This window comes from Helianthus annuus, chromosome 9 (genome assembly GCF_002127325.2).
Source record: "Helianthus annuus cultivar XRQ/B chromosome 9, HanXRQr2.0-SUNRISE, whole genome shotgun sequence".
NCBI lineage: Eukaryota > Viridiplantae > Streptophyta > Magnoliopsida > Asterales > Asteraceae > Helianthus > Helianthus annuus.
Genome location: NC_035441.2, coordinates 12,641,666 through 12,655,325, shown reverse-complemented (window position 1 = coordinate 12,655,325; position 13,660 = coordinate 12,641,666). Strand labels below are relative to the sequence as shown.

Here is a 13,660-nt window from a genome sequence, read left to right as displayed (position 1 = left end):
ATCTCTAATATCGTCAGGTAATGGTGAGAGGCGTTCTTCTATCTCTATCTTCAATTTTAAAGTATGACACTTAGAAACTAAGCAGCTGATTTGGTCTTTATCGGACAGGTTGGGTGTTGCTAAATATTGCTCGAGTTTGGACAAAGTTACTTCCAATACAGAAAGCTCTTTTTCCTCCTTGGTCTCATAAACATAAACACCCTCGGGCTCAGAATATTCTTCGGGATGATATTGTCGATATCCCTGATACGGTCTATAGATGCGCGCTTCCATCATCTTTTTATTCCAATACTTTGGGTTTTCTGAATACACCGGGCACACATCATAATCATAAGTGTGATCGCGACCGCAACAAAAACATAGACCATCCATCCTTGCCTCATAATAAACTTCCTCATCCCGATCGTATCCATATGAATAATAGTCATCCTCCATTTCTGATTCATAATCGTCAACGTATGATGGAGGTGGAAGCTGTGAAACATAAGACACCGGTTTTCCATGTGCCCTCCTGTAGTGAGCCTCGTGGCAACCAATACATGGATGTCGTGGACCCCCGCAAAATCTACACGTAAATAAGCTGAAATTTGTGTAATGCCCTGTCATCCTGCACAACACAACTTAACTACCAAGTGTAAATCATGAACATAAAAGAAATCTTTTTGGTTTTTTTTTCAAACTAATACACAAGATAACACACGTTGCGCACTACTCCCCGGAAACGGCGCCAAAATTTGACGTGATGTCGTGGTCACAATCAAATTTAATCCAATTACAACTAATTAGCTAGCGGTAAGTGGGTATCGAACACATGGAGTTTGTGGAATATGTGCTATCTCAATGTATGTCTAACTAACTAGATTAATCTAAATTGCAAGAAATGTAAATTTCAATGTTTGGGTTGAATGGTTTTAATTATCTAGAGTTACTAAATTAGAATACAAATCAAAGTTAAGTTTTGTAATAGGATAAGAAGGTAGCGATCATCCCAAGTTTTAGGTTTTAAGTGACAACCAATGTTCATGTTCAACTGGAAAGAACCACATAGACATGGTTCATGTAAGATCAATTGTTTGTGATGAAAGGGAACTAAGTACTCGGATTCCTAGAACGCGAGGTTGTTACCCGATGACCAATCAACATATATCCAACACTAATCCCTTCCATGATATCTCGATTGCCAACGGCACCAAGAATGTATGGTTCAGAACTATGATCAAACACACATTAACAATTTACAAACAATCATTCAAACACCATAATAAACTAAACAACACATGCAAAGTCTATTATTCCAGAAATTAAAGAACAAAACATAATTGTCACATGTAAACCTTACATTCGGGATGATCACCAAGAAAACCTAGCCACTCATAGTGTGGTGAATCATCATCACAATCAAACCTTTGTTCATTCGAATCCAAAACAAAGTCCTCATGTTTAGACCACTCAAAAACACAAGAAGATAGCCAAAAATCGCCCCTAAACTGCTCCAAAACCGTCCACAATGATTGGCATTGAAAAGACACAATAAAACATCATAAAATAGGGCAGTTACACATTTCTCCTGGCCTCCACCGTAAATTACAGTACCACCGTAGCTTACGGTGGCTTGGAATGGCTTACGGTGGGTCTCTACTGCCTTACGGTGGAAGAAAAATGCTGGGGTCTACCGTAATTTACGGCAGCTACCGTAAATTACGGTAGGCTTCAGCATGCAATTTTGTTTTCAGCATAACTTTTTCGTCTCAACTCCGTTTTCTTCACCGTTTTCGCCTACGTTCTCATAACTTCGTCCTCTATAATGCTATCCTCTTAATTCTTCCATAACAATAATTGATGTTTTTCATATACTCTCCATCTTTCAATCTCCAATCCAGTTGCGCCTATTCGAAGCTTCATTTCCACACTTTTAAGCCCCAAATCTACCTGAAACACAAGCAACCGTAGTTATCTAATTATAGACAATTACCCGATTAAATGTGGGATTTTAATCTCATTTATACCACTTAAGGGTTGTCCTACGGACTGCCCGTCAGGAGGATGGGTGGTGTATGATTGTGTTGTTTTGTTTTGTTGGGTTGGTGTTTGTTGGTGGTGTCGTGTTTTAAAAAAAAGAAGAAAAGCATAAAAAAATATATAAAATGAAAAATACAAAAAGAAATTTGGGGTTTGAGTAAAAAATCTTTTGTTGATGTTGATTGAGTTAGTGATCAAAGCCTCCCAAAGCCATACATTGGGGTCAATGTATCCCAAGTGTGGGGATGGGGTGAAATTTTTGAATTTTTTGAAAATTTTTGAGCCAAGCGAAATGATGTGAGAATTTGAACGCCCTAATTTAACCCCAAATAATGCACCGGCAACCCTTGATACCTTTTTCATTCTTGGTGAGAGTTGTAGCCACACTTGTACATAAATAATGATTGTCTTTGATGAGAGTGGCTACGGGTGGGGGTGCATTAGAACTTGTGCTTGAATGCGATTTGAGTCCTTAGTTAGACATGAATGTAGAAAGGATAAGGGCATTTAGGTAGCCTCGTTGTTGGTGTGAGCGAGTGTGGGATTTGGGGGGTTGGACCTCATAAGTTATATATATGAGCATGGTAGTGAGAGGGGCGGGGGTTTGGACATTTAGTTGCCATTTTGTGCCTTTAAAGCTTATCATTTGTTCCCCTTAGCTACTTACTTAAAAAAATTTACCCAAATTTGACCCGGTCTTATAGTGTTAGTGATAGTATTAGTAGTTTTGCTAGTTTGAAGTAGATATGGTTAATGCTTTATTGTATGGTTGTTTGCTTGAAAAAAAAAGAAGAAGAGAAAAGCAATGAAAAAAGAGAAGTTTAATTGTCTTGTATATAGTAGTTAAGTTTGTTTGTTCGTTTGTTTATGTTTGTAATAAAAAGGCCGGGTCGAATTTTCGCTACTTCATATATATTCCATTCCCTACCTATACACCTAGCCGTGTTACAACCTTGAAGTCCCTTTGATTTGCATTCATGTTTGACCCATTTTAGGAGAATGATCGATTTAGGTACAAGCTTATGATTATGCATCCACCCGTTTGCTTATTGTGTGTCTAGCTTATCTTTGCTAGTTTTCACTTATAGCCGAGAGGAGAGAATTTTTGAGGGGTGCATTGCTTGGGTGTTAAAAAGGGGTTGGTAAAAAGATTGCATGTTTTGCTTGGGTTAATTTGATCACTTGTTTTGAAATTGTTTTGATGAGTTGCTTGGGACAAGCAACGGTTAAGTGTGGGGATGTGACGGGTGGTCCATTGGACAACCCTTAAGCATGTTAAAAGATGAAATAATCCTTCACTTAATCGTGTAATTCTCTTGAATTAGATAACTACTGTTGCTTATGTTTCAGGTACGGTTCGGGAGCTAAAAGATGGATTAAGTGCAGCTTTGGAGACTTTGGCGATGAACGGGTCGAGCGTGGAACAAGAGACAAAAAAAAGAAGACAAATCAGCTCATCACCGTAATTTACGGTCCTACCGTAATTTACGGTGGACTTGGATTTCATTTTATGCTCACCGTAAATCAGTAGAGAATCACCATAAAACTTTTATGTTCACCGTAAATTACGGTGATGCCGTAATTTACGGTGGAGTCTACGAGAAAACTTGTAACTGCCACATTTAAGTTAGTTTGATGGGGTCTTTTCATCATTCCTCATCATTGGACGGTTTTGGATCATCTTGGGGGCGAATTTTGGCTACTTACTTGGTTTTTGAACAATTCTTATCATCCGGTTTGTATTGTCGATTCGTATGAACATTGGTTTGATTATGATGATGATTCACCAAGCCATGTCCGGCTAAACTCTTCGGTGATCATCTTAGGTGAAGGTTTCTTGAACTTTTGTGTGTTTTATTTCTGAATTTCGAGAATGATAACTTGCGTTGCTTGAATATCATGTTGTATGTTTGATTGCTTGTAACTTGTTAATCGATATTGCAATTTCTAGTCTTAATCGTATGTTCTTGATGCCGTTGGCAATCGAGATATCACGGGAAGGGTTAGGGTTGGTTATTGATTAATTGGTCATCGGGAAACAACCTCGCGTTTAGATAATCCGAGTACTTTGTTCCCTTTTCTCACTTCAATCATCTATACACGAGTTATGTCTATGTAACTCTTTCTAGTTATAATTACACACAATTGTTTAAAGAAACTGAAACCTAAGGTGATCATTGTTCTCTCCTAATTTGTTTTACAACCAACATTTGATTTGAATTAGTTTTTAATTTAGTTTTCTAAAACAACAATCCAAACTCTTGAATTTTAGTTTCTGCAATTTAGTTTAATATTAGTTTAAGTACAAAGCTATACAATCGACATACCTTCCACATACTCCCTGAGTTCGATACCCTCTTACCACTATCTATAGTTGTTTTGGGGATTAAATTTGCGTGACCCACGACAGCACGTCACTTCACGAAGCCTAAACTCACACTTCGAGAACTTGGCATAAAGCTTCTCCTGCTGAAGTATCTTCAGAATGCAACGGAGGTGCTTCTCATGGTCAGCTTGATTCTTCGAGTAGATCAGAATGTCATCAATAAAGACGATGACAAATTTATCCAAATATGGCTTGCAAACGCGGTTCATGAGATCCATGAATGCGGCAGGTGCATTAGTGAGCCCAAAAGGCATCACTAAGAACTCATAATGACCATAACACGTCCTAACTGCAGTCTTGTGTACATCTTCATCTCTAACCTTCAACTGATGATAGCCTGACCTCAAGTCGATCTTAGAGAAATAGCTTGCTCCTTGCAGTTGATCGAACAGATCGTCGATCCTGGGCAATGGATACCTATTCTTGATAGTAACCTTATTAAGCTCACGGTAATCAATGCACAGACGCATTGATCCATCCTTCTTCTTGACAAACAAGATTGGCGCTCCCCAAGGAGATGAACTAGGTCTAATAAAACCTTTGGCTAGCAAATCATCAAGTTGCATCCTCAATTCCTTCATCTCTGTTGGTGCCAACCTATAAGGTGCTCGCGCAACAGGTGCTGATCCGGGGATGATGTTAATTCGGAATTCTACCTGCCTATCTGGTGGCAAACCAGGTAGTTCTTCAGGGTATTCAGAAATGACTGGAATATCTTCAATCTTGGGCTTCTGCTCGTCGACTATCACTTGTGCCATATAAATAACACAACCCTTCTTCTTGCACTTAGATGCATTGAGCATAGACACTTGCTCAGGCAATCCGTGCTGGGTATCTCCTCGAATGGTAAGTGACTCACCAGACGAAGTCTTAACCACCACTTGCTTCTTATTGCAGATGATCTGGGCTCGGTTATCCGATAACCAATCCATGCCCAATACTATATCAAATCCGGCTAACTTTAAAGGAAGCAAAGACATAGGAAAAGAGTGGTTCCTAATGGATATAAAACATCCATCTAAAATGGTTGAGGCGGTTTCTAAGGTACCATCGGCTAATTCCACCTCATATTTCACACTTAAAGTTTTAACAGGTAAATTCAACAACTTACAGAACTTATCATCTACGAATGACTTATCAGCTCCTGAATCAAACAGTACTCTAGCATAAACGTCATTTATGAGGAAAGTACCTGTAATCACGTTGTCGTCCTGAATTGCCTCCTGCACGTTCATTTGGAAGACCCTAGCATTGGTCTTCTTGGCTTCCTCAGGCTTCTTGGCGTTTTTAGGGCAGTTAGTCTTAATGTGCCCTTTCTCGTTGCAGCTGTAGCAGGTAGCATCTTTAATCTTCTTGCAGTCAATAGTCTTGTGCTCTCTAGACTTGCACAACCCACATGCAGGTGGTCCTGATTGAGACTTGGTCTCAAGCCTGCATTTTCCAAAGTGGCGTTTCTGGCAAGTTGAGCACTTTGGCTTTTCCTCTGCCCGCTGACTACCTTTTCCAGACCCAAACTTCTTGGACTCAGTGTTTCCCTTGTGCTTCTTCTCCGACCCTCGTGAGTTATCCTCCTCACGCTTCCTCTTACTCTCTTCAGAGTTCTTGAGCGATCTTAACCTGACCGCATCCAAGGTGAGGGATAGAGATAGATCAGCAACTGATCTAAAAGTAGTAGGTCTCGAAGCCTTAACACTGGCTTTGATTTCTGGGGCTAGACCCCCAATGAAGCGAGCAATCCTCTTGGGCTCTGGTGTCACAAGGTAAGGGACCAATCTAGACATGGTATTGAAGCTGGTGAGGTAAGCTTGACAATCTAAATTCTTCATTACCAAAGATAAGAAATCCGATTCAATCCTTTCCACCTCATGCTGTGGACAATAGTTCTCCTTAATGAGAACAACAAACTGCTCCCATGACATATTATAGAGTGGGATCTTCCCAGCAGCTTGAATAAGAGACTTCCACCATGCCAGTGCCTCTCCTTTGAACGATTGGGATACATACTTCACTATGTCCCTTTCAGCACAACCGCTGATATCAACAATAGTGTCCATTTCATCTAACCAGGTCATACAATCAATTGCTCCTTTCTCCCTAGTGAAATCCCGAGGTTTGCAGGAAACAAAGTACTTATAAGTACAAGACTTGGTACGTGGCTCATCATTGAACACTATTCTCTTCGATGAAACACTATGTTGGTTTGAGGAATGTTCGACATCCTCTTTCTTAGGTCCATTCTTCTTCGAGGGTGGCTTGCTATGAGCTTCTGAATGAGTCTTAGGAACAGACTTAGAGTGGGGTACCGAAGAGGTTCTACTATACGTCTCACTAACCTCCTTGAATTGCTCCTTCACAGCTTTACACACAGCCGTATCAATCAGTGTACGAAGCTCTCCTTTGGTTATATTAACCCTATCATTATCGTTATTTTCCAGAGAATGACTGTTCATTTCCTCCGACCTTGCCATGTAGCTTTAATTGCTACATAAAATCAAATGAGGACGAGGTTTATATGGAAGCTTATATAGTTCTATCGTTTTAAACGATTTGTTAACTATGGTTCTTAATACACATTTTAGTTAATTATACAGGATGACCCTAAATTATATAATAGCACAAAAGGCCTAGTCACATAGACAGATTTAATTAATAAACCAGGATTTTACAGAATCGAGGTATTAAGGTTCGAATCAAAGTTCATTACCTTTCCTTGACAGGGAGTTGCAGGCTTCCACTGTCTTTAGTCCCAGAGGACGTTAATTATAGCCCGTGGGCACTTCATCCTTAAGGGATGATTGTATAAATAAGGGAATTTAGAATAACCCCTTTTTAATAACGACTTATGTGATTTTATCGGATCACACTTTGTCAAGCATATAACATATCAAATGTTAATAAGGGTTGAATCCTTTGAATAGGTTTTACCATTTTGGCCATGTCTGCAATGACAATTAGGCTAGGTTTTACCTTTAAGATTCTTTTAATATTAAGCGCAGAGCAATCCTAATTTGAGATGTTAACAAGGATCTGAATCTAATTGAGGGACTACCATCTTGGCCCTGTCTTAGAACGACACTTGAGCTAGGTCTTGCCCTTTTTAGATTTTGCCATTTTATCACAATGGTAGATCTTTATAGAAAGGAATTTTATTATTATAGAAATGGTTGCCCTAAATGGGTCTTCTAAAAATGACTTGCCCACGCAAGAGCTAATCATAAAATAACAAAGGAAACAAATAAAGGAGAAAACCAATCAGGAGTAGTCCTAAGTTCTTTGTCTAGACTCAAGAATGTGCAATTGTGTAACTGAGATTAAACACAAAAGGCTAGTGTTTAATTCACTCAGTGTTGGCTCTGATACCAACCTGTCACACCCCTATTTTCCACGTGTCACCGGTGGGCCCGGTGGGGAGTATCGTGACGTAATTTGATATCATCATAGTCAAACAACACAACATATGAATGCACAGCGGAAGCAAAAGATATAGATTCATTTCAACTGAATAAACTGTAATATTTAAGTATCACAAACAGTCGAAACAGATCCACAGGTGGATCAAATAAAAAGGAAACTTGTTCAACAGACTTTGACATCTAAAGCTTGCAAGACCTGAGTAATGATGCCTGGAGTAGCCAGCCTATTACGTATAGTACCTGCACTTAGCCTTTTTGGAAAATACGTCAGTTTGCACTGGTAAATACAACTTAACTGACTCATTTTGAAAACATTTAGAAAATTGATTTGAGTGCACTTAGGCAAAAATATATTATAACTTGGGACAATTATTCAAAATAATCTTGTATACAATTTTACTCATTTGTCGTCCGTTAGGGCTGGTTCATAAGGCCGAACTTAAGTTAACTGACACGCCACAGGTATAATGCCCACAAGGTCGATTCCTTATAGTGGGATACTAGTTTTTACATAATGCAGCTGTCAGGTGTACACCTACACCCCGTGCTTAGGTCGTGGCCATTTCATGAATGATGCCAAGGATATCCGGGACATGGTCATTTAACCCCCAAGGGCCATACACCAAATAATACATATCAAACAGGTTATGTAAATGTCACGGTTCCCGACCCACCCTGGACGGAGTCGGGGCCCGCGAGCAGTTCCAGTGGTACCCGTGGTATTTTTAAGCGACAGTGGAAGTCTTTTATTTACAGGATCTTTAAACCGTAAAATATTCGTTTAATATGTTACACAAAGTTTAAGGGATAAATCCCATAATTTACAATAAGTTGATTTCACACATAAAACTTTATTTTCCAAAACATATTTTATTGATTTATTCACACTGAGCCACTTCTCTGAGCTTGTAGTGCTTTACTGCACTTTTCCTGGATCACACAGATCACCTGAAACATGTTTGAAAAAGGTTTTGTCAGCGGGGAAATACTGAGTGAATCATTCCGTTTCTAAAACGACCCATTAGTTATAAATTACAGTATTAAGGGAGATTACAATGTTTTTATCAACCAATTATCAAGAATAGGTATTTGTCACTCGACCGGATCTGTGACCGTGGTCATACCACTATTGGGTCCCGTCGCCCCAATAGTGACGAGTATCAATAATTTTAGGCTCGCCCACCTAAAGTGATAAAAATAGTAATGTGCACAATACCCCACATACCGGCTGTAATTTGGTGATTACAAAGACTTAATCCCTGTAATTATAACCTTGGAAAATAATTTAGAGTATTGTAAAACAGTTGATAAAAAGAAGAATGACTCACATTGCAGATTAACGAGCAAATAGATAAGCCTACTGATTAGCCTTGATTAAACCTAGTTTAACACAATGCACACACAGGCAGGTTAGTAACTAATACAGCAGTTACGTCAATTCACGAGATTAAACCCTCACAACGATTAATCAGTGCAATACTCGATAATTCAATCGGATTCACAACGAATAACAGAGCATAGTCCGAATTCGAACAGCACTCAAATATTCAAGTCGAAATCACGACGAATAACCAAAGTACAAGCTCAATTGAGCAGCACCCGGACTATTGTTGGATAGTTATAATCGATCGGACGTTGAATCGTAATAGCGATCGAGTTATTACCCTGATTGCGGCAGCACCACGTGATCGTGTGTGTGTGATTGTAGTAAAATAGCTAGAACTCGACGTATACACAGAGTTTTTACGTCGTTTTAACATCTCAGTTTACATGCCAAGGTCGGCTATTTATAGCTGAAATTTCGACACGCTTACGGACCGTATGACTAACCCCTTACGGTCCGTAAGGGAACCCGGTCTGCTTACGGTCCGTAAGGACCAACCCTTACGGTCCGTAAAGGTTGCACCCTATTTCCTAGCATAGCTGAGTTCGGTTCTAGCTTGGATGAATCAACAAAATCAACCAATCAGCATTTAGCAACGATTTAAACTAGATAATTATCAATTAGGGTTTGCCCCCCTCGAGTTTTAGGGGCCTTGATCCTGATTCCGATTGTTCCGGAAATTTCAGGGTTTATGCCAAATTACTTGGGTGTCTTAATTAGGGTTTTCTTATTGGATAATTATTATCTTAATTACGGTTCTTACCGACAGTTGTTACAGTAAATACATCAATCACAATCCGATTCAAATGACTACATACACCCGACCAAGCGGTACTTTTATAGTACCGTATCCCAAGCCCGTATAGGGAAAATAAGTTAAGAGTATTTACCTGAGCAATGTATAAATCAAATACAGCAAGTGCACGTATCTTTTACTGGGCTCCTAATCTGGAATGAAGGTTTTTAATAACCTATTAGAATCCTAACGGGTCTTTAATTTAAGCTTAGACTTAGACCGGTTAGTTTTCAAAGGAAGACACGGTTCAAACGCATGATAACGCGAAGACCGGTTTATAATGTGGTTTTGACCCAACAAGCTTGCATACTTGTTTAATATGGGTAATTTAATCACATTCTGGATTTTGAGACGAAAACGATTTGGTTTGACCCGTTTCGGCTAATATATGCAAACTAGTTACATAGGCCGATCCGAACGCTAAACATGCGTAACGGGTAACCATGAGAGTCATGAACATGTTCCATAAGTCAATATGCCTTTGATATGTTGTGATATCAGTAGGATACCTTCCATTATGCCCAAAATGAATTTAAAACCAACTTATGCCTCGAAGGGGTATTTTGGTCATTTAAAAGGTTATAAAAGAGGTCAAATAGCAATCTGAGTTATAAGTCTGATTAAATCAGTACAAATACTTAATTTACCAAATTATATCAGTTGGGTATAACCTATAGGTGAAATTTACCACTTATAACCAAACTATGCGTCTTAAGGGCATTTTGGTAATTTCACATAGGCTTAAAAAGGTCAAAACTAGAATTCTGAGTTTTAGACTTTTGCTTACTGCTAAAGTATGAAAGTTTACCTAAAACATCAGTAGGTATCAAGTCTTATACATCTAAAATGGTTTTAATACATACTATGCGTTAAAAATGCTTAAAAGGCGATTCTGAGCCATTTCCGGGTTCTTAAAGGGAAGTTGATATTTTTACTATTCCAGAAGGCTTAACATATTCTATTTATCATATTATATCAGTAGAAAAAGATTTGGTATCAACAGGTTTGGTAAAACTCATTTTATGGCTTAAAGGGTAAAACCGATAATTACCGAAATAATCTTAGAACTCTAGGTTATGATCAGCCTAAAAATAAATAAAAATCTTCAAAAATCCTCAAATATTATATTACATCAGTGGGTAAAAAGTTTGGTATCAAAAATTGGGTTTAGATAGGCTATATGCTAATCATACGGTTAATTTACCGAAAAGCTTCTTAATTACGCTAATGAGCATATCTCCTAATCTAGACCTCAAACTGATGTGAAATTTTATGGACATGCTTATAGATCAATAATAAAGGTTTTAGTCCTTTCACATCTTCAAAAATGTTGTTTTAACATTAAAGGGCATTATGGTCACATTTAGGCATTATGGAAACATGCGATGGTCTTTAATTCTAAAGAACCAAGTAGTATAACTTTGGGAGGTTATACTATCATATAACATGATCACAAAGGACCCCAAGGCATAAATAAACTCAAGCTAATTCGGGTCAGAACTGAAAGTCAAAGCAAAGGTCAAACTTTGCGACTTTCAGTCGCGAACCGAGCCTATACTTAGAATTGTCGGGTTGAATCATGTTTAGACATGATCAACTAATATTTACCAAGTCATTAGAGTGACAAAACTAATTTTAAATATTTTATATCATTAGCTATGAATTTTATTTAAAACAACCCCATTGACTTTAATTTGACCCGACAATTAAACTAAGTAAACGTGGTAATTAGGAGATGCCCTTTTGAGGGTTAAACACCTACCTAATTACGATCACGTAGCCATGTTCAACACGAACCATGGCTCAACCGATTAAAACTCAAAGTGTTTATCGATAACGCTTGACTTTTCGGTTTAAACGCTAAACAAATAACTAAGCATGAAAGGAATCACTTACAAAAGTCCAAAGGACTTGAAGATCACTCAAAAGGAGGTTCCCTTGATCAGGCTCCTCAGGTTTAAGTGTTAGAGAGCAAATTGGAAGGAAATGAGCAAAGAGAACAATGATCAAGGGGGGTATTTATAGGATTTTGAGAGCCGTTAGGATCGTTCATCGATAATTGTGCTTCAATCTCAGCCCTACACCTCATACCCATGGTTTACAAAACTATGGGCAGCCCCTAGATTCATGGATTGAGAGACAAGAGCAAAACCAAGGCTGGTTTTTAAAATTCTGGTTGCTGGGCATGCTATACGGACCGTAAGGTCCCCCATACGGTCCGTAAGGACCTTGTCTGCAGATGCAAACTTTCAACAATTGACAGATTTGGCCCCTGCACTCCCAAATGCCATTTCCGACACTTCCAAAGGCCGTTAAACCATTTTTAAGGCTCTAAAATGATGCCTAAGCATAAGGAACATGAAACATGCTCAAAAATATGCCGGATGTCGGTTCGTTTGGTCGTACGGTCCCGTTGTTCGGGTAATTACGACGAAACACGGACGGACGCTAAAAACGATCCAAATTACGCGACGAATGGAATTTTATCAAGCCAAACACTAAAATAAAATATTTTAGTGCTTACATAAATTTTTGGGTGTCCGGGGATATACAGAATGCTAGATATGCGCGAAAATGCAAACTTGGGCACTTTTTGACACTTTTAGTCCCTGCCATGGTTGTAAAACAAGGTTTCCAAGGCCGAGTACTCTCCGAGTAGTCGCTACAAGGTAGGCTGCCGAGGCGACTTTCCCTAACTCCGACTAATTACTCGAAATCGATCAAACGCGGTCAAACTCGGCCAAAATCGGATCTAGTAGGTCAATTCGGGCCGAGTTTAACTTAAGAAATAATAAAAGATAATTTATATGACTATCATATTAAATAATATATATCATTTTCACGTATTTTGTTATAAATATTAGTAAATTTATGTTATTAGACATATATTTAATTTCCGAAAACTAATTTCTTTATAATTTAACATGTCCGAGTACTCCCCGAGTACTCTCCGCCTATGCCGAGTACTCTCAACTCCCCGGTCGACCGACTAGGGAGCGCCTAGCGACTTTTGCAACCATGGTCCCTGCATGACATAAAAGTTTATTTTTGCGCACCAAACACCTCTAAGCCTATATCTAAGCTATATTAAGGTTAATTAGAGTATACTAAACTCATGGTCATATTCCGGAAGGTCCGATTTCTTACGAATTGATATACTTTTGCAGTTTGACGCTTTTAACCCCTCGCATACGAATATTGTCATAACTTTCTCATACTTTATCGAAACCTTGTGAAATTTTTATCACACATTCTTGTGAGTATAATTAACCATTACAAAGCTTTGGGTCTGCTAAAAGATCACTCAGAGGTATACTTTAAACATGTTGACACATTTAGCCCCTGTAGTTTGTAATTCCTCACTTTCTTTCACAATTGGCTTCGTATGATCCATGACTTATTCGTTTAAGGGTATAAACATCATGTAGGGTTATTGAAAGGCATATTTATCCGTTGTTGACATTTTGAACCCTTACGTTCACATACTTTCCTTGCTTGTCAACTTAAATCCTTCATACGTAATCTTGCACATGTTCAAAGCTTATGACACGTGTCAATACATTATTGGACATGAATTTTCGAGGTGTTACAGTAATGTACGTTAAACCGTAATGTACGTTAACCTTCCTCCCTCCTTGAGTATATAAGTAACTCTAGTTGAA

The 13,660-nt window shown here is 38.6% G+C and overlaps 1 protein-coding gene across 1 annotated transcript; it reads right to left on the bottom strand.

Annotated features, from left to right (window-relative positions):
- Positions 1-3,543: 3,543 nt before the first annotated feature.
- On the bottom strand, positions 3,544-6,873 carry LOC118481656. Its single transcript, XM_035976828.1, has 4 exons — positions 6,536-6,873; positions 5,717-6,022; positions 5,265-5,401; positions 3,544-3,632 (listed from the first exon to the last, which is right to left on the bottom strand). The coding sequence occupies exons 1-4, from the start codon at positions 6,871-6,873 to the stop codon at positions 3,544-3,546; spliced, it is 870 nt and encodes a 289-aa protein (XP_035832721.1).
- Positions 6,874-13,660: the final 6,787 nt, after the last annotated feature.

What these genes read in the sequence shown, in the direction of transcription:
- LOC118481656 (XM_035976828.1), bottom strand. Translation starts at nt 6,873, where the DNA reads ATGGCAAGGTCGGAGGAAATGAACAGTCATTCTCTGGAAAATAACGAT. An exon ending in TACAGCTGCAACGAGAAAGG is followed by an intron (nt 5,402 to 5,716) that starts GCACATTAAGAC and finishes TATATCCATTAG; the next exon opens with GAACCACTCTTTTCCTATGT. An exon ending in GGTGGTTAAGACTTCGTCTG is followed by an intron (nt 3,633 to 5,264) that starts GTGAGTCACTTA and finishes TAAATGTGGCAG; the next exon opens with TTACAAGTTTTCTCGTAGAC.